The 25,012-nt window shown below is 38.0% G+C and overlaps 1 protein-coding gene across 2 annotated transcripts; it reads left to right on the plus strand.

Moving 5' to 3' along the window:
- LOC109850367 (vicilin-like seed storage protein At2g18540) lies at positions 845–25,012 on the plus strand. Of its 2 annotated transcripts, none has more exons than XM_020420385.1 (3): positions 845–942; positions 22,912–22,977; positions 24,134–25,012. In XM_020420385.1, exon 3 carries the CDS (start codon positions 24,257–24,259, stop codon positions 24,782–24,784), a length of 528 nt encoding a protein of 175 aa, XP_020275974.1. In that variant the 5' UTR covers positions 845–942; positions 22,912–22,977; positions 24,134–24,256; the 3' UTR covers positions 24,785–25,012. The 2 variants fall into 2 exon arrangements, with proteins under 2 accessions (XP_020275974.1, XP_020275973.1); XM_020420384.1 differs by lacking the exon at positions 845–942 and adding an exon at positions 22,667–22,777.

Here is a 25,012-nt window from a genome sequence, read left to right on the forward strand (position 1 = left end):
ATGGGACTTGTGCACTTAGTAATTATCATTTTGACAATGAGAAGAGTCAAACTTTACTTGCAAAAGCTATCATCGTCCATGAGTATCCTTTTAACTTGGTCACACATGACTTCTTTTTACAATATGTGCAGTCTCTTTGTCCAAATCACAAGGTTCCAAGTTATGCACAAATCACAAAGTTATGTATGAAAGTTTATGGTGAATATAAAAAATCTTTATTTGATTTGTTTGCCACATCTTCCATAAGGTTGAGCTTGACAATGGATAAATGGACATCATCTTCACAAAATTTGACATATTTGTGCATTACCGCTCACTATGTTGATGAATCTTGGAAACTTTAAAAATGTATTATTGGTTTCATTAAAGTCCATAACTCCACGGGGAAGGATATATGTAATGTTTTAATCACTCGTTTACTTGATTGGAAAGTTGATAATAAAGTTTTGTCAATTACGGTAGATAATGATAAAGCTAATGATGTTGCTGTTAAAATTAGGAAAGAACGTCTTAAAAAGTATCTACCTTGTGCCGGAATCTTTTTTCATGTGAGATGTGGAGGACATATTATAAATCTTATTGTTCAAGAGGGGCTTAAAATTATCACTAAAGCTATTGAAAAAGTAAGGCTTAGTGTTAAATATGTTACATGTTCACCGAAGATGGAAGAGAATTTTTATCATGTTGCGAAGCAAGTGAATGTGGTTGGAGAAAAATGCTTAGCACTTGATTGTTGCACAAGATGAAATTCTACTTATTTAATGTTGATGACTTCATATGGACATCAAACGGTTCATTTAAGGTAAGTTGTAGTTTGTGAGGTCAGTTGTAGTTGGTGATTATTACATTTTAGTTATGGTATTCAATATTTTTTATTTTTTGTTTAGGGCATGCTATGGTGTTCTGAGGTTTGTCATACAAAATAGCAACAAAGTCTATGAGGTAACTTGTCTTACTTGTTTACTTTGCGGGTTATTAAAATCATATGTATTTTTTGTCATATCCTAGTCATATCTATTTCCCAAATATCCGTTTAGTATCTGTATCCGAACCGTGTCCGTCTCTCTAATATCCGGACCATATCCGTTTCCGTTTAATGCGGATATGGTAATGCTTTTTTCTTACCGATGAATATCCGAACCGTATCCGTTTTTAGAAAGTGGTTATAGTTATGGTAATGGTCATCCGAGCCGTATCCGAACCGAATGCACCCCTAGTTTATGCTCACTTTAATATTGCGATTATTTATTTTATTTAATGTTTGTTTAAATGGGCGACATCCAATTTAAATTTTCATGTTGATATTTAAATTGATAGAAAATAAATATAATTTAAAGCTAATTTAAATTTTTATATTATTTTGATTGACATGAAACTAAGTTTTACTTGAGAAAGTACAGTGTTGTAAAAGTGAAAAATATTAAAATAGTGTTATATAATGAAAGTAAATATTTAAAACCAATAAGGCAAAATGATTGATTATAAGTATGCTAAAACGATTCAAAAAAATATGAAGTTTGTTCCTAATTATTGATAGACTTCGTAAAAAATTATAAATTAAAGATTAATGCTAACTCTAGTATATTTTTATATGATAAAAACATTCACATAAGCATATAAAAGTACTAAAAAAAGCTCATGAAACACCCTTGTAAAGATTCCTAATTTCACTCAAATTAATTAAATTATTCTATAAAATATTCAAAAACATTATCTTTTATTCCTTCTATTTTATTTATTATTGAGCTAAGATCAATCCTTTCTCACCTTTATTTTTTTTCCGAGCAATTCTAGAGTAGTGTCTTCATCATATTCATTGATTGTGACATCAGACTAAAGTTGTATTTTTTTTGTTGTTATCTTTCTTAGGCTTGTTAATCTTTTATCTTATCGTTTAACTTCACAAAGAAGTTAAATGTATTGCTGATGTTCAACACAAACTTCTTAAAATACAGATTTTGATTTTTTTTCTATTTCAATGAGAATAAATGTTAATTTCATATATATATAATTCTGTGTTCCTAATTTATTACTTAAATAAGATTAGGAGCTATCTTTTTTTTCTCTATAATGAATTCTTCTAATATGCATCCAATAAGAGTTTCTATTACGTCAATAATATTACATTTGCTTTAGCCTTATTATTTTGCACAAAGATCTGAACTAAATACAGGGTCGGCCTTGGGGTAAGCCCACCAAGCCCCGGGGCTGGGGTAACCCAGGGCCGGGGGGCAACCCATCCCTCCCATTCCTTCACTCTTCAAACTGTAATTATCTTTGATTTTTGAAGTGGACTTTGTAAGAGGACCTTTATGCAAAAATTGTTAGAGGTTCTATTTATAAAATAACTCTAATGAATACCCCAAACCCTACCAAACTCCTTTATTTCCATCAGCATTTCCTCTCCTCATTCCCGTCTCTGTTCCGCTCACAAAAAAAGAAAACTGAGAATTAATTACAATTCTCTCTGACAGACTCAGAAAAAAAATTAATTACAATTCTCTCGATACAACTTCTTTCTAATAGACTTAGAAAAGAAATTATAAATCTTCTCGATCGGTTTCTTAATTTACAAAAGAGAGAAGGGTCGACTGAGATCATTCCCTTTGTTTAACCTGAGTTCTTCTTGGTGTCGATGAGATGTCTCCCTTGAAATTCGTGTCGAGTTTGCTTCTCGTTGACGATCCGACGTTTCACCTTGCTGGAACAAAATCGATTTCTCTCGGATTTGATGCTATGGAGAACAAGTTTAAGAATAACTCTTAACGAGTTTAGGAACTCAAAATGAGTTTAAACTCTGTAAAAAAGTTAATTTAAACCGAAAATCGATTAATAAGCCAAGGATAATAGCCCCAAGATCCTTGTTGTTGAAAAATACTTCAAAATCTTCAAGTGCCGATCTTCAAAATCTGGATCCCAAAAAGATTGATCTCCAAAGATTCTCCTATGCAATAATGCCGATCTTTCTTTTTCTATTCGAAAAATATCAAGGTTCAGATCGAGAAAAAGATCTGATCCCAAACTTTGTTGAGTTTTTTGTTATTTATAGGGGGGTAAGAGGTTGCAACTGACCCCTTAAACCGCTTCTAAATGGGCGAGAATCCCTCAGAACTTGAGGAAAATGGTTTTGACATAGTTCAGTTTGTGTTTAAATAAGTCTGAAGGCTGTCTAAAAATTACAACAGATAGCTAATCTTCATCAAACACCGATGATGGAAGTTACAATTCGATGGCTTCTAGAAGGTTACAATTTAAAGATTTTCACATAGATCGATAAAGGTTATAATCTGACGACCTTTACAATAACCGATGAAAGTTTTAGTTCAACAATCTTCACAATCAACATCGGAAGTTATAATCTGATGACTCTCATATTTTCAAGGAGCCAATATGAAGATTACAAGATGACGGTCTTTACAACGCTTCAGCAAAAGAGACCACAAATTGATGGTCTCTTCACATAAAAATACAGAGGTCATCCCTGCATTTTACTATCAAAACGCAGAGGTTATCCCTATATTACAACATCAAAACGCAGAGGTCATACCCACGTTTCAGAGTCAAAACGCAAAGGTCATCCCTAGTGCTCCAATTAAAAACGCAGAGTTCGTGGACTCAAAACGCAGAGTTCATCTCTGCGTCCCAACTCTGCATTTCAGATTTACAACGCTGTGTGAACACTGCATTTTCAACCTAAAACAGGTCAAACTCTGCGTTTTAAGTCTAAAACGCAGAGTTCGGGCCTAGAACGTCATTTTCGGCGTTTGACTCGTTTAAACACGAGCTGAACGGTTTCAGGAACAGTTTCCCCCCCACATTTGGAGGGATTTCCGTCATACTTAGGAGCAGATTAAGGGGGCGGTTACACCCCATTCAACCCTATTATGAAGAGAATTAAGGGGATAGTTACACCCTTAATCCCCTATAAATAGGAGTAAACTCAACTGAGTTCAGGTCCTTCGACTTGGCAGCGAAGAAGAGATCTTTGGCTGGCTTTTAAGGGAAATTGCTAGAGCTTTGGAGATCAACAACAGAAGCTTTCTTCATACTTGGCTTACAAACCGATTTTTGGTTAAATCAATCAACTCTTCCATAGAGTTATAACTCGCTCGGAGTTCCCTAACTCTTTAAGAGATTTAAACTTGCTCTGCAAGTTCTTCTAAACTCGTTCAGAGTTTTAAAACTTGCTTTACAAGTTCTCCACAGCATCAAATCGTGAGGAGATACCGTTCTAGTGAATCAAGACGTTCGGATCATCAATGGAGAGCAAACTCGATACGAGCATTCGAGGGAGGTACTCCATCGCCACCGTGAAGAACCCAGACTTAAACAAAGGGAAGAATTCAGTTCAATTCTCTTCTCTTTTGTAATCAGAAAATCCAATTTGTAATTAAGATTGAGAGAGTTGTAAACATTCTTTTTCTAAAACAGTTAGAGAATAAAATCAAACATAGTTCTTTCATTTTCATTTTACAAATTTTTCACCAAACAGGGTCAAAAGCCAAAATTAGCGTTTTGGGCCCGAACTCTACGTCTTAGACCTGAAACGCAGAGTTAGGCATATACATAAGGCTAAAAACGCAGTGGCAGCACCGCGTTATGAGTCCGAGATGCAGAAGTGAACTCTGCATTTTTTCTGGAATTGAAGAGATTATTAACTTCTAATCTCTTTCATTAGGGTATTTGCAGAGATCATCATTTTGTAATCTCCACCTTAGCTCCTTAAAATGTGAGAGTCATCAGTTTATAACTCTCACTGTTGATTATGAAGACTGTTGAATCAAGTTTTTTTTATCGGTTATCGTGAAGGTCGTTGAATTGTAAGCTTTCTCGATCTATGTGAAAATATTCTAATTGTAGCCTTCATTTGTTGATTTGATTGTGGAATTGTTATTGTGGAAGTCGTCAGATTATAACTACTATCATTGGTGTTTGATGAGGATTAACTACCTACAGTAATTTTTAGACAGCCTACACCGACGTTAAGATGAAATAGCAAAATCACTAGATGACTCAATTTCTAAGCTATTCAAAGCAAAAACACAACATTCTCTTCTTTTGAGTCAAGTTGAAGAAGCTAGTGCCACTGCCAATATTAGTGAATATATATATGAGGTCATTTAGTAGCCCATGAATGAAGTCACTTATGCGGATGGAAGTCGTAATGAGGAATCTAGTGATGAAGATCATGAAGAGCCTATGAATGAAAATGTTCATATGAACGAAAATGACAATGAAGTAGCTTTTAGTAAATATCATGAAAGCATACTTGATCTTGAGAAAGATGTGGAAGTAAATTATGATCCGGGATTGTGGGGAAGTATAAATGATACTAAGAGGGTGATGATAGTTCAACGTGGTCCTATCAAGATTTTAAAGAAAAATGATGAGTTTCCAAGTGAAAAGAAGAGTGAGAGAAATAAAAGTTTTTCTTCCAAATATTGCATTCGTGAATTTTCAAATGGTGAGAAGCATGAAAGGAAATGGCTTGTCTATTCAAATGAATTGAATATGGTATTTTGTTTTTGTTGCAAGTTGTTCAAGAATAAACCAATGACAACCAATTTGACGGAGAATGGAATAGACGATTGGCATAACCTTCCTACAAAGCTTAGAGAGAATGAAAGTAATCCGGAGCATATTATGCAAATGTTGTGAAGTGGGTTGACTTGCAAAAAGGACTAAAACTAAAGGCAACAATTGATAAAGATATAGAAACACAAATTAACAAAGAGAAAACTCGTTGGAAGATGATATTAGTTCGAATCATTATGGTTGTGAAGACTCTTTCTCGAAATGGTTTGCCATTTCGTGAAACTAATGAGAAGATTTATAAGAAGAACAACAGACTTTTTTGTTAACTTATAGAGATTCTTGTAGAATTTGATCCAATTATGCAATATCATGTTCGGTGTGTTGTAGATAAAGAAGTTCAGAGCCATTATCTTAGCCATTAAATTCAAAATGAATTGATAATTTTGTTGGCCAATGAGATCAAAGCAAAGATTCTTGACAAAATTTCAAAAGTAAAGTATTTTTCAGTTATTCTTGATTGTACACCGGATTTAAGCCATGAGGAACAAATGTTAATTATCATTAGATGTGTGGATATTGAAGATACAAATCAAGTCAAGGTGGAACAGTTTTTTCTTGTATTTATAAAGGTTGATGACACGTCGGGACTTGGGCTTTTCAATCAACTTGAAGATACTTTGAATGAACTTAATCTCAACATTGATGATATAAGAGGTCAAGGTTATGACAATGGGTCAAATATGAAAGGTAAACATCAAGGTGTACAAAGAAGACTTCTTGACATAAATAAGGTAAACATCAAGGTGTACAAAGAAGACTTCTTGACATAAATCTTCGAGCTTTTTATACACCATGTGAGTGCCATAGCTTAAACCTTGCACTATACGATATGGTAAAATCTTATGTCAAAGCTAGAAATTTTTTTGCATATGTGCAAAAGGTTTACACTTTGTTTGCTAGATCAACACATCAGTGAGATGTTCTTAAAACATATGTAAAGGGTCTGACACCAAAGCCATTGTCGGTTACTCGTTGGGAAAGTCATGGTTCTTAAAACATATGTAAAGGGTCTGACACCAAAGCCATTGTCGGTTACTCGTTGGGAAAGTCATGTTGAAAGTGTTAAAGCAATTCAATATCAAGCACCGGAGTTGAGAGACGCTTTGATTGAAATTACAAATAGTTCTAAAGAAGACATTGTGATGGCAGAAGCTAAAGGCTTGTGCAAAAATGCTTTGGAGGATTTTGAGTTCTTGATTAGCTTGTGTATTTGGTATAAGATTTTAGATAAAGTCAATCGAGTTAGCAAAGTTCTTCAACAAGAAGAGATGAATTTGGAGGATGCAATTACAAGAATAAACGAGCTTATTGTTTTCTTTCAAAAGTTTAGAGAAGACGGTTTTGAAAACATGATGAAATTAAGAAGCCAATGAACTTGCTAATGATGTTGGTATCGATCTGACATTTTCGATAAAAAGAGTGATTCATAGAAAAAAACATTTTGATGAGGATGTGGAAGAGAATGTTGAAGGTAGTCAATCACTGGAGGATAATTTTAGAGTTTCCTATTTCCTCCATATTATTGATCAAGCTCTTTCATCACTCAAAGATCGTTTTGAACAATTCGAGCTCTATGAAGAAATCTTCGGATTTTTGTTTAATGCAAAGTTCATGAGTATTTGTGAAGAAAAATTGATGGAACATTACAGTAAATTACAAAGATACTTGGAACACAACTAACAATGTGATATACATGAGAAAGATTTATTCAATGACCTACGAGCTTTGCAAACAACGTTGCTGAAGGAAGTGACTAAATCAATAAACATCCTTGACTTTATAAGATCTTATTGGTATGATGGTGGCTTTCAATGTGCATGTGTTGCTTATCAGATTTTGTTAGCTATCCCGGTTACGGTTACCTCGGCGGAGAGAAGTTTTTCCAAGTTGAAATTGATAAAAAGTTATCTTCGCACTACCATGTCGCAGGAACGATTGAATGGATTGGCAATGATGTTTGCGTCAAAAGTTGGTCTCGTTGTGGAATTCATTATATCTTCGGTCGATTACAATAAATTCAAAAGAAATAGCCTTTTTATAAGACTTCTCTTATACAACAAAAGGAAAATTATAACTTTTTAGAAACAAACGCAGGATCGTTGTTTGGATCGCTGCTTGCATGAGATCTTTGCCTGTGCCGGGGGTGCGTTAGCCCGTGGACCACCGATTCACAGATTCTGATTGAATCGTGAAGGTTTTGGGGATTCTTCCTTCGTTTATCGAAGTAAGAATTTAAAGCGAATATCTTATCGATGTAAGATGTTCACTCTTCTAAAGATCAAGTCAGAGCTTAGATCTCTAGGAATCACCAAATGATGCTTGTCAAAGGGTGAAAGTTCTCTCTTTCTTCCTCAAAATCACCAAAGGCTCAAGTCTCTTCTGCTCCAAAATGCTCTCTGTCCTTTATTTCGTGTTTAGGGAGGTATTTGTAGGGGTAGGAGTGCACAACAGTTGAAATGGGGGCGAAGTAACTAACCAAACAACTGTTCTTTGGCCGCAGCAGTTGACATTGCCGCGGCCATTGGCGCGACAGCGTCTTGGCCGTGGCATCTTGTCCTGCCGCGCCTCAGCCGCGCCGCCATGTACTGCCTGATGGTGTGTACATTGTTCTTCCATGTTGTCTCGCTTCTTTTGAATGATCCCCTCTAATTAAGAGAATGCCGTTTATCGTCTTCTCTTTGTCTTGAGTGGTATTTGGATGCCTGTAAGCATTTTTTGACGCCTACAGATACCCCTTCCAAAGTATCTCAGACTCATCATTTTGGAGAGGAGTCTGGGACACTTTGGATATGATAAGTTTTCCTTGCAATTTCTTCAGTACTTTGTTGAGGAAATTGCGTAAGATGGTCTATAAATGGCCTCAATTCTTGACTTCTTCATCTTTTAGCCTATTCAGTACTTTGTAGAATAACTAAAATTCCTCCGGTGCTGCGTTTATCGCGTGGCCGTTGTCGAAGTTTTGAATTTGAACTGCCGTCGAAGAATGGAGAAATAGTTTATACTCATATGCTATATTGGAGTGTTTGGAAAATAGTTTAACCTCATATACCCGTTGGGAGGTTCAAGGAGATGCAGTTTATACTCATATACTCATCGGAGTGTTCGGGAAATAGTTTCACCTCATATACCCGTTAGGAGGTAAACAGTTTAGATTCGTGTACCTATTTGAGTATCTTGGTCTTTTTTTTATTGGTAGAGATGAACCCGAAATCGGAGAGGAAGAATTTTATATTCTATCTCCTTGTCTCTTGTTTGTTGGTAGAGATAAACCCAAAATCGGAGAGGAAGAATTTTATATTCTATCTCCTGGTCTCTTGTTTGTTGGTAGAGATAAACCCAAAATTGGAGAGGAAGAATTTTATATTCTATCTCCTGGTGCAAAAGAAACTCAAAATGGGATCTCCACTTAGAGAATCTGGATTGGTTTGAATAATCCTAACTGTTATAAGGTTTGACTATTCAACTCAAAAGTGAACCTTTCGTTCATTGATCGTTCAATTTGTGGACCTCTCGTTCATGGAAGGAATCGAGAAGGGATTTTGGTTTTGGTCCTAACTGTAGTAAGGTTTGACTAAGTGGGAGTTTTGAGGCGATCCTAACTGTTTAAAGGTTTGATCGTTCAATTTGTGGACTTCTCGTTCATGGAAGGAATCGAGAGGGGATTTTGGTTTTGGTCCTAACTGTTTAAAGGTTTGACCAAGTGGGAGTTTTGATACGATCCTAACTGTTTAAATGTTTGATCGTTCAATTTGAGTGGACCTCTCGTTCACGGAAGGAATCGAGAGGGGATTTTGGCTTTGGTCCTAACTATTTAAAGGTTTGACCATATAGGAGTTTGATACGATCCTAACTGTTCAATTTGAGTGGGCCTCTCGTTCATGGAAGGAATCGAGAGGGAATTTTGGCTTTGGTCCTAACTGTTTAAATGTTTGACCATATGGGAGTTTGATACGATCCTAACTGTTTAAAGGTTTGATCGTTCAATTTGAGTGGACCTCTCGTTCATGGAAGGAATCGAGAGGGAATTTTGGCTTTGGTCCTAACTGTTTAAAGGTTTGACCATATGAGAGTTTGGTACGATCCTAACCGTTTAAAGGTTTGACCGTTCAATTTGAGTGGACCTCTCGTTCATGGAAGAATCGAGAGGGAATTTTGGCTTTGGCCCTAACTGTTTAAAGGTTTGACCAAATGAGAGTTTAAGACGATCCTAACTGTTTAAAGGTTTGATCGTTCAATTTGTGGACCTCTCGTTCATGGAAGGAATCGAGAGAGGATTTTGGTTTTGGTCCTAACTGTAGGAAAGTTTGACCAAATAGGGATTTAAGACGATCCTAACTGTTTAAAGGTTTGATCGTTCAATTTGTGGACCTCTCGTTCATGGAAGGAATCGAGAGGGGATTTTGGTTTTGGTCCTAACTGTTTAAAGGTTTGACCAACTGAGGACTTGAGACGATCCTAACTGTTTAAATGTTTGATCGTTTAATTTGTGGACCTCTCGTTCATGAAAGGAATCGAGAGGAGATTTTGGTTTTGGTCCTAACTGTTTAAAGGTTTGACCAAATGAGGACTTGAGACGATCCTAACTGTTTAAAGGTTTGATCGTTCAATTTGTGGACCTCTCGTTCATGAAAGGAATCGAGAGGGGATTTTGGCTTTGGTCCTAACTGTTTAAAGGTTTGACCAAATGAGAATTTTATGAGGGAAGATTGATCCAACGAAGTAATCTCATCTCATCTCAGCAAAAGAGTATTCGGAAATCACCGTGGGGATGTAGTGTTAATCACTTTGTTTGTAATAATCGGGTTATCCCTAATAAAATTACATATAGCATTCTTCCGAGAACTTCCCGTTACATGAACCATCCACTCCCAGCTTTCCTTACGAAACTGGGTTTACGTGTAAAAATTCTCTAGGAACTTCTCGTGAAAGAAAGGAAACAGTTTAGACTTATATACCGATTGGAGTTTCAGGGAGCAGTTTAACCTCGTATACCGGTTGGAGGATTGAGAAGCAATTTATACTCGTATACTCTTCGGAGTGAGGGGAAACAGTTTATACTCGTGCTCCCAATGGAGTTAGAGTCGTCTTTACTTGGCTTGTTTCGTCGTTATGACGTCGGAGTCGATTAAGACTTGAATTTTGTTTTTAACTCCGAAGCAAATCTCGATGGGATGAAGAATCCTTCTGTGGTACGCACAGTAGTTTGGATCCGTAATCCTCTTAGCTCCCTCCTGATCTTTGATAGGTGGTAACTCAATTTTGTCATTGGCGAGGAGGTATTTCAATATGGCTGGAGCTTCATCATTTTCGAAAGAATACTCCTTTTGAAACCTTGGATCGAGAATCGCGTTCTCAGCGATTGCAGATGTCGTCGGTCGGCTTCTCTCAGCTTTCTTTCTTTTAAGAAAGTATTCAACTTGTTCACTGCACACTTTCAAATCTTTCTACGTTTTGGATGGTACGACCCCAGGGCTTCCAGCACATCGATGGAGAGATATTGTGGCATGTTTGCAGGATAAACTTCTCTGTAATAGGATCTCTGCAATTCATTGCTTTGTTACGGAAGCGTTTGACAAAATCGTCGACTGACTCTCCGTCTTTTTGCTTCTCATCTAAAAGGGTTCCGATTGACACTTCTGTGTCATCATCGAAGAAATTACTGAGGAACAAACTTTCCATGTCATCCTAACAATTGATGCTCCCTGGCTTAAGACGTCAGTACCAATCGAAGGCGGGCCCACGAATGGTGCCAACGAATGACCGGACCATTAAAGCCTCATTTTCAGAGATCATGCCCAAATGAGACTTGAAATAAATCAAGTGCTGAATAGGCGAGCTCTTCCCATCAAATGGTGTGAAGTTAATCAGATTGAACTTTGCCTGGTACGGTATTAAATCTCATTCTCTTGGATAAGGACACGGAATACCCATCTTTTTCACTTCTTGAGCCGTCATTAAAGCGTTGATTTTGTTTTCAAGCTCTTTCATTTTCTCGTCATCGTCTATGTCTTCATTCGAAGGACGTTAAGGAGAATGAGTTAGACCACCACCTGTAAGAGGTGTCATTGAACCACCCCCAACATCGTTATTGGGAGGATGCGTTAAACCACCCCAGCGTTATTGCTATTGGGAGGTGTATCAGCCATAATGACTTTATCCACTTCTGGATCACTGTCATCAGCGTTATTGCTATTGGGAGGTGTATCAGCCATAATGACTTTATCCACTTCTGGATCACTGTCATCTATAACATTTTGAATGTGGCGGCTGGATTTAGGAGGTTGAGATCGTTGAGCTAGCAATTCTCTCATTTGTTGGATAGCCAACTCCATCTCTGTCTTCATCTCAGCTCTAATTTCTTCGCGTTGTTTGGCTAGAGCTTCTTGAAGTATTTGAGCGAACTGATCAGAGGTGATTTTGAGTACTTCTCTGGTTTGCCCTGTGCTAGATACTGTATCATCCGAAGCGATCGCAGAACAAGTGTCCGAGAGCTCATCCTCTGATGACTTTCTTTCATGCATTCTCTTGTAGTCCCTATGTCTGATGGCTCTTAACTGGAGTCGGGACATCCGTTGGGCAATTCTTGAAGTGACTTTTCCTCTTGGAGAAAAGTCGGGATTTGATTCACTTGAATGCCGCTTCGATTTTTCTTTATCAGCCATGTTGATGGTGACTTCAGGGAATTCGTCATATTGGACAGCTGATCTTCTCTTGCGGAAATGTTTCGGCTTAGGTTTCGACATTTCAGTGAAAAGACTGTGGAATACCGAGACTCTTCGTGGGATGGCTTCTCGTTTTGCGTAGTTATTGTTGGCCTTCTTGTTTTGATGATGTTTAACAAACAATTTACTTCTAATGTTGTTTGTCTAGTATTTGTGTTTTCGTATTTATTCTAGGCAAACAACATTGTTGGAGGTTGGATGGATTGAGCCTACACGATCATATCAAGAGGAGGTTGGCGGAATAGTGGAGTGAAGTATTGCATTCAAGTTCAAGATCCAAGTTTTAGCTTCATCCGCAAGTGTACCAAGATAGAGCTTCGTTGAAGATCACAAGCTTGGGTATATTTAGTTTAGGTTTTTATACTTGTGTGTTGATACTTTAAGCTCATATTATTCACACACACGTATTTGTTGATTTTATCAAAATATAGGTGTTTTTGTGAAAACATTATTTTATTAGTTTATAGACTTTAATATCAGTTTATACATAGTTTATAAAGTTTATAAAATCATTTTGTAGAGTTTCAAAAGTTTGTTTAAATCAAATGTCAAAACATGTATGTTTCGTTTTCATGTTTTTGGACATATTTGAAAAATGATGGGTTTTCACTATTGGGGAATGCAATTCCAAAAATTCTTTTTGTAACATGTTTATTATCATGTTTATAAACATTTTCCAAAGTTTCATAATTTTTGGAATTTATTTGTTATTTTTAAAGGCACTTTAAAAATCAGTTTTCCAGCATGAACAGTGCCTGTGCATGTTTATAAGTCGACTTATAAACCCTGACAAGTCGACTTATGAACTCCTCTAGAAAGTGCATTTTCTCCTCTGCTAAGTCGACTTATAAAGCAAGGCAAGTCGACTTATATAAGTCGACTTATAACTTTTTATAAGTCTACTTATGAAGTGTTGCACAGTTATGTATTTTTGACCAGTTTACAAAATAAATTATTTCTCTCAAATGGGAAGTGATATTTAAGAAATTCCTTCTCTAACATGTTCATATACACGTTTAGAAGCTTCCCTAAAAATTTTATAATTTTTGGAGTTAATTTACTGTGTCAAATTGATTTTAGAAAATCGGGTGTTTCAGCAGTTTTTAGAATCTGAAATATCTGTATTCAAATATTCATTTCTCACAAATGAGAAGTGATATTTCAGAAATTATTTTTGTAAAATGTTTATTTACATGTTTAGAAACATCCCTCAAAATTTCATAATGTTTAGAGTTGATTTACTATTTTTAACTGATTTTACAAATCCAGATACGCATAATTTTCAGCATCTGCCAAAAACTGTATATGTCATAAGTCGACTCTAAGTCGACTTATCAGAGAGCCGTTGCACAGTAACGGCTAGTTTTCTGTTTTGTTTGTTTTTGGGTTTTTGGTCATTTCCTTGGGGTTTTGGCTGATGTCTTGGGTTGTTATAAATACCCCATTGCATTTACCTCTCCCATCTAACAAGAACAACAAGAGAAAAGTTTTTAAGAGGTTTACAAGTTTTGTTTAAGGGTTTAGTGTTTGTTTAAAAAGCTTTTAAGCATTTACAAGAGTTTGATTTGTGGAGCAAATTTCACAAGAGCAAGTGGAGATCATCCTTGGTGTTTGAGCATTCATTCTTCTCCCTCTCTCTTGTCATCTATAGAGAAGTTTCCTTAAACTCAATTCTAGCATTTTATAAGTTTGTTCTTAATTTCATAAGCTAGATTTCATATTGAGTTTATATTGTTTTATCTCTTTGTTCACACACAACCTATTGAGCTTATTGTATTTACATTCATAGTATAATTTGGGGTTGTGGGTTTGTGACTAAGAGTTGTGCTTAATTGAGTTCTCACCTTGTTAGAGAGAACAATCATTTGTCATATTGTGCCTAATTGTGAGGATTCACTTGTAATACACTTGTACACCGAGAGAAGTGTGTGGTGAGAGACGGGGTCGAATCCAAGAGGAGTGGCGTCGGTTGACGTGCCTAGGGAGAGGTTGTAACCGAGCACTTGAGGAGGAGGACACGGGCTAGGACCAACACTTAGTGTGTGAGGTGTGATTACATAGTGATTGTATTGTGAGGTGTAAACGTTGTTCGGGTGAACGTAGAAAACCCGGTTGTGATAGTGGAGATCTCCTCGAGGTGAGGAGCGGGGACGTAGGTCGTGGGGACCGAACCTCGTAAACATATCGTTTTGTTTGTGATTGCATTGGCGTTCTTATTCTTGTTTTCATATCTTATATCGCCTTTGTGTATTGCTCATCATATTACCCTATCACTTGTGTAGATTGTTTATTTTACCCTTGTGTTAGTTCATATATCCTTGCTCATATATTTGTAATATCTCATTGATAGGATATATTCATTTGTTCATATTGCTTATCCTAGCTTACGTATCTTGTTGTATTTTATACTTGCTAGGATAACTTATTAATTAGTTTTAATTGGCATTTAATCGGATTAGATTAGCATAAGACCCTAATCACCCCCCCTCTAGGGTCTAACAATTGGTATCAGAGCTTGGTGCTCTTTGATTTAAGGTCTAACCACCTTGAGTTAAAGATCCAAGTTATCTTATTTGTGCTAATCTAGTTATGATTGCATTTGTCTTGCTTGCATATGTTCATATATATATCTTGAATATGAATGTATTTTGTTTAGGCTATAAATCCAATGTTGCTCCTAAATTCATTAATTTTCCCTATGCACAATGGGCTTCTAGATTTAAACTATTTGTTGAATCTAGAAATATTGACTTATGGAAAATTATTGATTGTGCTTATATTGTGCCCACATTGGAGAAATCCAAGTGGAGCGATCATGATAAGAAAATGTTTAATATGAACAAGTTTTTGTTAGAGTATTTGCTTAATGCCTTTGACTCATCATTTTCTAACAAATTTGTTCATTTTGATAGTGCTTACAATTTATGGAAATTCATAGAAGCACATCAAGGCAACTTGGAGGAAATCCGACGTAGTTTGGAGGATTGTTCTTCAAGTGAGTGTGGAGCATCATCATGCACACGGCCACTAGGCGATAGCCCTAGTGTGGTAAGCGATTCGGAATCCGAAAGTGATATATCCATCAATGAACTCGCTTGTGCATATGAGAAATTATTGCATGCCTATACAAAATTACAAAATAATTTTATTGATCTTAAAAGCAAGCATGTAGAATTGAAATCCGATCATGAGAAGCTAGTGTCCAAATTTGACATCATTGAAAATGAAAATATAATGCTTAAAGAAAACAATGATATGTTAAATTTGAAAAATAAAAAATTAACCTCATCCATCACTAGCTTATCTCATGTTAAAAATAATGCCATGTTAGAAGTAGAGAACATACAAAATGATACCGCTTCTTTTATAAATAACAATATATGTTCTACTTCTAATAACAATACTTGTATGCATAATGATGAGTTGAATCATGTTAAGGATCACATATCATCTTTAGATTCAACCCTTAAAACATGTATTGTTAATCATGATAAGCTTATGAACATGTGTGCTAAGTCTCATGCTAAAACATCTAAACATCCTATTCATCATGCACACATGTATAGCAAAGTCTACAAATGCACAAATTGCGGTCGTAAAGGCCATCTTGCTAGATTTTGCTATGATGCACATAACCCCACCAAGATTCACTTTAATCCTCCTTGTGCATCTCATCAAGCTTCATCATCACATTTTGCACACACACATGCACATGCATCTATTTCTCATCATAAGCATGCTAATGTGTATAAATGTGTTCTATGTGGTCGTTTTGGCCATTTGGCAAAGTTTTGCTTTGATTTGAAAAAGAATTCTAGTTTGCCAAATGTTTCTAGTAGAACACATGTTTTTAAATGTGATGTTTGTGGTAGATTTGGCCATTTGGCGAAGTTTTGCTATGATTTGAAAAAATGTTCAAACTTGCCAAATTTCTCAAGTAAACCACCTTTGCTTAAAAATGTTTTACACTTGCAAAATAATTTTAAAAGACCATCCATGTTTGCAAATGATTCTAATGTTTCCCGTGCACAACCGTTTGGTCAACATAAGCAAATGCTTCCTTTCCATTGTACTTATTGCAATCGGAAGGGTCATTTGAGTAATTATTGCTATGACTGATCCCGTGCACCATATATGTCCAAGAGGGTTCATAACCCTAGGACTTTGAGCTTTAATGATAGGGGTCATGTCCCTAATCTCTTAGGTACCAAGAGTAATTTGGTGCCAAAATAATTTTTAAAGCCAAGAATTTTAGTGTTTTTTTTCTTTTCTTGATTTTGAAAATTATATCTTTAAAATCTTTTAGTTATGAAAACAATTTTTCTTGTATCAAAATCTTTTGTTTTCATGATTATTTTTTTTGTTTGATGAGAGGACTATGTTTATATAACCCTCCGGATTTATTGGGTGTTTATTCCCAAATCATGTTTACCGGATGCTAGAATGATTATATGGGTTGAAACAAGCTTAAGAGCTTGATATATTGTTGCATCTCTTGAAATTCTTTTGTCAAAGAGTTTGTTTTGATTTATTGCTTTGAATTCATTATATTTCACTTATATGATGATATTTATGTGTTTGTGCTTATGGATCATCTATTCGTGCCTTATAATGTATTCCATATGTGGTTTGATCAAATCCCACAAAGAAAATTTTCTTGATTGATCAAACATCGTTTTTGGATTTAAACTTTGATTTATGATTTCTTTTGGTTGATTTGTTTTCAGTTGAAAACTTTTTGCATGATTCTCATGTTCCTCTGCGACTCACTCAGCTGTCTGAGTCAAGAGCTGGATCCGCCGGCACTCGGCAGGTTGGCTAGACCCACTCGAGTACTGTGCACCTACTTCCCCGCCTCTCCTGATCGGATAGGAGAAAGCACCGTGTTCAAAGCACGCCGGGCGGTCACGCACAGTACGAGTGATCGGACAGACACCTCATCGATCTGCGAACTCATAAATGCGGTTCATTAATGCTGGTCAAATCCACTCGGATAGCAGTCGTTCGTTGCCTCACACACAAGATGGGCCTTCCCATCGTAGGTGACAGGACATAGAGCACAATCCCTGGAATGACCATTCATGGTATCGAGGAGCAGCTAGACGTCTCTGAAGAAGATGTGGTCACATCCCACAATTCAAGGAGGAGTCAAGCTGTCCTTCTTCCATTTAAAAGCCCCTTCCAGCACACTGGAGGAGAGGTCGCAAACTTAGAGAAAAGAGTTGAGACCAAGCTCTCTGCATAACCTTTGCATTGCAGCATCACTGTTTAGCTCCGAGCTCCGATCGCCGGCGAACTAAGCAGAATCGAACTCTATTGCCCCGAGTTTCTACTGCGTACTGAAGCTCTCCAGCAACCTCGATCGAACGGTCCAAGGGAAGCAGACTCGACACGAGCATCGAGCGAAGCGTCCTATAGCCACCTAAAGTCCCCACACAAAACAAAGAGGGCTTTCCCTCTGCTTCTGTTGTAAACATTTGATTTGTTAGTTTGTAATAAGCCTTCTTATTAATACAAACAAACACTCCCTGTTTTCGGGAAATCAAATATTCACCCTACAGAAGATGGCGACCACAGTGGGAGAAGCTGTTCATTCAGATGAATTGGTGGTGGCGCAGTCCGACGAAGTTGCTGCAGGGACTACGGTTGAGTCCCTTGTGATCAAATTCGAGGGGTACTTACAATCCCTCGGGTGGCAACGCGTCCCGCAAGCGCCACAGAGCTGTGCGCCGAGGCCGACCTCAGACGGTCAAAGCCTCCGCACCCGAGGGTTCCAACCGAGTCTCATCGGAGGAGCCCACTCCCTCGCGATCGATCAAGGCCAAGCCAGAGATCGAGCGCAAGAGGCAAGGGTCTGCCAGATGGATCGCCAAGCGGTCCACGCAGACGCCTGCCTCGGAGGAAGCGCCGGTTCACTCCGGCACAAACCGCAATGTCTCAACCCACGGTGACGTTCTCCCCGCTGGGAGAACTAACCAACAGCAACGGCAAACACCCGTCAGACAGGGGGTCCAAACCTCCATTTCTCATAATGGCCTGAACCATCATACAGGCCCGAGAAACGCTAGACGGGAAGGCAAACTGCCCGACGTCGGAAGGCCCTCCAAATCAGGAGCGCCAACCGAGGACGGTAGAGCCATCCGCTCAGGAGGACTTCGCTTCTTAGGTCATATCCCTGATGCGAATAAAACACACCGAGCGTACGAGCCTACCCAAGTAGGCGAATCCTCGAAGGCTGGCGAGCCTCGCCATAATCATTTGGCGGATAAACGTAAAGGTAGAGGTTTTGGGTGTTTTTGGCTGAGCTTTGAGTGGGTATATATACCCCATTGCTGATGTCTTTTCAAGTTAACTAAGAGAGTTTTTAATCAAGTTTAATAAAGTTTTTAACAAGGGTTTTAGTTTGGTTTAAGTGTGTTTAAAAAGCTTTTAAGCAAATTGAGAGTTTGTTTTTGTGATTCAATTCTACAAGAGCTTGAGGAGATCATCTATTGGTGTTTGGGCATTCAACTATTCTCCCTCCAACTCTTGATATATTGAGAAGTTTTCTAAACTCTATTTCTAGCTTTTTTATATATTTGATTATCATTGTTATTAAGCTAGAACTACATTGAGTTTAGTTTTGATTTATATCTCTTTGTTCACACACAACCTTTTGAGCTTATTGTATTTACATTCATAGTATAATTTAGGGTTGTGGGTTTGTGACATTGAGAGTGAGCTTAATTGAGTTCTCACCTTGTTTTGAGAACAATCATTTGTCATATTTGTGCTTATTGTGAGAATCACTTTGTAATACACTTGTACACCGAGTGAGGAGTGTGTGGTGAGAGTCGGGGATCGTCCCAAGAGGAGTGGCGTCGGTTGACGTGCCTAGGGAGAGGTTGTAACCGAGCACTTGAGGGAGACACGGCTAGGTCCAACACTTAGTGGGTGTAGAGTGTGATTGCAAGAGTGTGAGTTGTAGAGTTTTCGGTTAGCTAGAAAACCGAGTGTGTAGAAGAAGTTCCGGCTTCCAAACCGGATTGTGTTAGTGGATTTCTCCCCGGGAGTGGGGAGCGGAGACGTAGGACGGAAGGTCCGAACTCCGTGATCATATTGCTTGTTTGAGTGTGCTTTGGCGTTCTTTCATATTTATGTTCATATCTTATATCGCCATTGTCATTAGCTCATTATCTATATCATCCACTATCTTGTTTACATTGTTTACCCTTGTGTTTATATATCCTTGCATATATAGTTCATCATATAGGATATATTTTATTATTCATATTGCTTATCCTAGCTCATATATCTTGTTGTATTTCATACTTGCTAGGATAACTTGTTAATTAGTTTTAATTGGCATTTAATCGGATTAGATTAGCATAAGACCCTAATCACCCCCCCTCTAGGGTCTAACAGTTATATTCCGACAATGCTGTTTTAATGAGTCGCGCACAGGAACAATGAGAGTTTATTTCTCGAATAATTCTCTTTCGAAATTTATTCAACCCCACAACTTGATAGTATGATTCATCGATATGATTGTCGGAAAATCCTATCGTCTGTTGGTATGACCTCCCAGGCATAACGATGTCTTTTGGCGAACACGTCTCCTTCTGGGGGTGTAAAACCTTGTTGGCATTCTCAGGACAAATTATTGTTGCCTTTGAGCGATCCAAGGTTATGTCAGGAGTCACGTTTAGAACCACCCCCTTGCGGGTGCGGAGTCTTAACGGGCTCCGAATGCTGATTTTGCACAACTCCAGACTTTGGAATCCAAACTTTGTAGAGTTTTGGTGGTTCTTTGGCCACCATTTCCTTCTTCCTTTCTCGTCTTTGTAGTAAGAGAGCATGGGCATGAGCTGCGTTTGTACGACGTTTTCGTATACGTTCTTTGAGGGTCGAGCGAGCCTTTTTAACAAGAGTCCATTCATCCGACGTAAGTTTTGCTGAGATGTGAGTGATTTGACGTTGAGGCGACTGAACCACTTGTTGTTTCCTCGATTTTAAGTCCGTATAGTAACGAACTCCATCTGTTTGTTCCAATGCCTTAGCCAATTGACGAGCGCGGCGTTGGCGTCGCCTCTGACAAGCCCTCTTCGTCAGAGTTGGCGAAGGCCTTAGCCAATTGACGAGCGCGGCGTTGGCGTCGCCTCTGACAAGCCCTCTTCGTCAGAGTTGGCGAACTTCGATCGAACGACTCCTTAATTAGGGTGGAATCATTATGAGCAGAGCTTCCGGCTTTGGGGGTCGCCGGGATAATGTTGCGAGGCAAGGTCTCAACAACAATTGGGCGATAGTATTTACTTTTAGCCTTCTTTGGCGTATAAGCCTTCTTCAATGATGAGATCCTCTTGCACTTGCGAAATAATAAAGATCTTGAAGAGGATGATGAGAGATATTCCTCAAACTTGGTTTGGTCAAACTCGTATTCGACCGTGGATTCAACTGGAATCTTGATCGGATGCGACACGACGGTCTCGACAGCGAGACCGTTGGCTCCCACTGTGGTCTCCAGTTTGTTTGCATCAAAAGTTGGTCTCGTTGTGGAATTCATTATATCTTCGGTCGATTACAATAAATTCAAAAAAATAGCCTTTTTATAAGACTTCTCTTACACAACAAAAGGAAAATTATAACTTTTTAGAAACAAACGCAGGATCGTTGTTTGGATCGCTGCTTGCGTGGATCTTTGCCTGTGCCGGGGGTGCGTTAGCCCGTGGACTACCGATTCACAGATTCTGGTTGAATCGTGAAGGTTTTGGGGATTCTTCCTTCGTTTATCGAAGTAAGAATTTAAAGCGAATATCTTATCGATGTAAGATGTTCACTCTTCTAAAGATCAAGTCAGAGCTTAGATCTCTAGGAATCACCAAATGATGCTTGTCAAAGGGTGAAAGTTCTTTCTTTCTTCCTCAAAATCACCAAAGGCTCAAGTCTCTTTTGCTCCAAAATGCTCTGTCCTTTATTTCGTGTTTAGGGAGGTATTTATAGGGGTAGGAGTGCACAACAGTTGAAATGAGGGCGAAGTAACTGACCAAACAACTGTTCTTTGGCCGCGGTAGTCGACATTGGCGCGGCCATTGGCGCGGTAGTGTGGACTGTCGCGGCCAAAGAAGCGGTTACCAGCACGTTCAATCGTGCTTGAAACTGTTCTCCCACGACTTTTAACCACCTTTTTCGTGGTTTAACTACTTGTCCACGTCAGCACACGTTCTATCTCTGATATGCCGCCACGTGGACTTCAAAAAATCATCGTATAACTGCCTTGTAACTGCCGCAACACTCCCCTATAATAGCCGCGTCACCATAGGTTGCCGCGCCGTAGCCGCGACACCATAGGCTGCCGCGCCTTAGCCGCGACACCATGGGTTGTCGCGCCTTGGCCGCGGCACCATGTCCTGCCGCGCCTCAGTCGCGCCGCCATGTACTGCCTGATGGTGTGTGCATTGTTATTCCATGTTGTCTCGCTTCTTTTAAATGATCCCCTCTGATTAAGAGAATGTCGTTTATTGTCTTCTCTTTGTCTTGAGTGGTATTTGGATGTCTGTAAGCATTTTTTGACGCCTACAAATGATATCAATTGAAAATGAATTACTTGGAGAAACTTGAGTATGATGACTTAATTGAAGAATTCGCTTCAAAAAATTCAAGGAGAAGTATTTTTCTTTGAATTAAATTGTAACACAAATGTAATCTCTTCTTATATGAATATTGATTTTGCCTGAGAATATTATAAGTTTGAGTCCAATATAGAACGCTAAATTGTATTATATATATTCATTTTTATCGTTATTGTACATACCAAATTTTTAATATAAGGGGCAACCAAAATTGGATTGGGCGACAACCCAAAGCTCGGGGCCGATCCTGACTTAATACCTGCATTTTTCATTGCTAATTTGCCTTAGATTATAATATTTTAATTTCTTTGGTATTTGAAGAACAAAGTATGAAATTTATAAATACTTACTAATTTTTCTTATATCTTCCATAAAGAATTCTTCTTTGGTTGGAATAAAATTATTAAATATTTCTTCAGTGTAACTCAGTTGATGCTTCTTTAATAGATATGCCTTATGTTAATACTGATTCAAATAATTTAGGGACTTATTATTTCCGTCACTTTCCCATTTACAACGAAAATATCTTGATTCTTTTGAAGGATATCTCCGTACCATGCCTACTCGGCTAGAAAATTTTGTGGCTAGAGAATATATAGTTTGCCCAACATATAAGTGTCGTGGCCCATTAACAATGTTCAATATTGCAAAGATGTGGCCCATTAGGCAAAATATTTTTGCTACTATTGGACGGTCCAGATTAATCAATCTATCTGCCCTCTTGATATAAACCCCAAACCTCACAAACCCAAATTTCCCTGAGCACAAAACTTCAGGCCGTGGTTTTTTCTGTTTTCTTCTCTCGCTCGCTCATCTCGCCGCTTTGATCTCTTCGTTAGATCCAAGATGAGGGTAATAACACTAAACCTAGATCTAAAGATAATTTCTTTTTGTGTTGTAGAATCGAAATCTTCTCACGCTGTTAGATTTGACGATTCTATTCTAAATCTAAGTTTTAATGACAATTTTTTTGTGGTTTTTTTTAGTTCAATATCACCAATCCCACCACTGGGGTGCCAGAAAAAGCTCGAGATTGACGACGACCAGAAGCTGTAAGTTTTTTCATTTACAAGTTATGATCTTTTGAGTTCCTTTATTAGTTTCATTGCGCCTTTGTTGCATTATTTGTTCCTGTTTAATATTTCATAGGTTGCCAAAGATGGTGTATTTATTTTATTTGTTACTTGGTTAATTACGGTTTCTAGTACTTAGTCTAAACCCTTTTAGTGTTTAATACCTATGATCTTGTCATTGTACAGCATCATATGTGAACTTTGAGCTAATTATTAGCCACAGTTGTTAAGGTTGGAGCTCAACACGTATAAGGCTTCTCTTATCCCATAAAGTCATCAAGTACCTTTGCCAAATAGGATATTCATGAAATAGTTCCCCAAAACTCATATAAATAAATCCCTGCATCACTTAAGTTGTCTCAAATAAGCCCCAAAAGCCATAACTGTCATTTGTCTGCAGTTTTATTCTTACTGGGATAGCTTGTTATGGCAACAACCTTTTATCTTCTTTGAGATTCACCATAAAAACTACTTTTTCTTTGCTTACAGAACATAAACTCATGCATGACTGTTGTTTTAAGAAGCATGCTTATTATAGAATGCTAATGCTAGCAAGTAGTTAATGAGCATTTTCACATCTATTATATCATTTCTATGCGAGTAAGCTTCATTGTTTAGTAGCTAGCGTTCACTGTCAGTTCAGTTGTTTCATTACTAATAACTTCAAATAAAAGAATGTTCAGTCCTTGTCTGTTTCTGTGCGCGACATGTAGTGCTTTTGATGTTGTTTTGTTACCCTTATGATTTTAATAACTGTTCATTCTTTGATCTTAGTTCTTTAGGTAATTGATCTGGGAATCTTATTCTATGACATTATTAGTTCGTTATGTCTACTGTTCTACAGTTCTGAATACTTGTGAGACATCATGCACTAATCAGCAGTATGTTATTTGGCGAACATATCTTCCACTATTTCTCCCCAATTTGTTTGTGAGACATTGCAATTTAATTCTCAGTATAGGCACTATGCAATTTGATTCTTATTGTATGTAAATTACCATATAAGCCATCATCCACCCTATCTCCTCTGTTGGTTGATGTGTGTCCATGTTACTTGCTGTCTGTAAAAGTGCATGTCTGCGCATTGTATATTTTATTTTTTGATCCATCTCCTGACTGTTCTTCCTTTATACAGCTCAATAAAACAAAAACAAAACATTTCCCTCAATTGGAAACCTAGGTTCTGAGTTCTGAGTAGCAGCCATCTCCTCCTCCTCCTTCCCTCTCTCTCTATCTCTCTCGCGAAAAGAGGAAGGAGATGAAGGCGGTGACCGGTACAGTGACCTCGTCGAAACCGATCTCTCTATCTAAAGCGTCGACGGCCCTCTCCCGCTTTGCCGCCGGTGACAACGGAGCTCGCCGTGAGATCTCCGCCTACTTGAAGCGCGTGTCCAACGCTTTCCAAGATCTCGTTCAAGTGCACCGAGAGCTGAGGTTCATAAGGAAGGGAGCAGGCGTCGAGATCAAGCGAGAGGTCGAAGATGAAGACGAATCGAGTAGGAGGAGGAGGAGGAAGGAGGAACATCAGGATCCAAACCCTAGGGTGAGTTTGCAAGCTAATGCTAAGGTCAAAGTAGAAGTTGTTGACGAGGTGGTTGAGGATGAGGCGGAGGAGAGGAGAAAGAAGAAGAATAAAGAAAAGAGGAGGGAAAAAGAAGTGGTGGAGAATGGAGAAGGGAAGAAGAGGAAGCATTCGAGTGTTGAAGAAGCAAAGGGGTCAACGGAGGATGTAAGCGAGAGGCGAGAAAAGAAGAAAAAGAGGAGGAAAACTGCTAATGAGGAGTAGGAACTTATAGTGATAAAAGTTTTTTTGTGCTCACTGGTTATCGATTTGTGGAGAAGTTTTGGAAGTTTTCTTCTCAATTTTGACTCTCGGGGAAGGAGTTTGTGATTTAATTCAACATGTATTTTAGCAATTGATAGATAGTTGCATGCCTATCTAAACGTGACATGTTTTGTTTTGAAATATATGTTAAATTATCAGAAAGATTATTTTTGTGGCTCATTTGATTCA

The sequence above is a fragment of the Asparagus officinalis genome, chromosome 7, assembly GCF_001876935.1.
Source record: "Asparagus officinalis chromosome 7, Aspof.V1, whole genome shotgun sequence".
NCBI classification, from domain to species: domain Eukaryota; kingdom Viridiplantae; phylum Streptophyta; class Magnoliopsida; order Asparagales; family Asparagaceae; genus Asparagus; species Asparagus officinalis.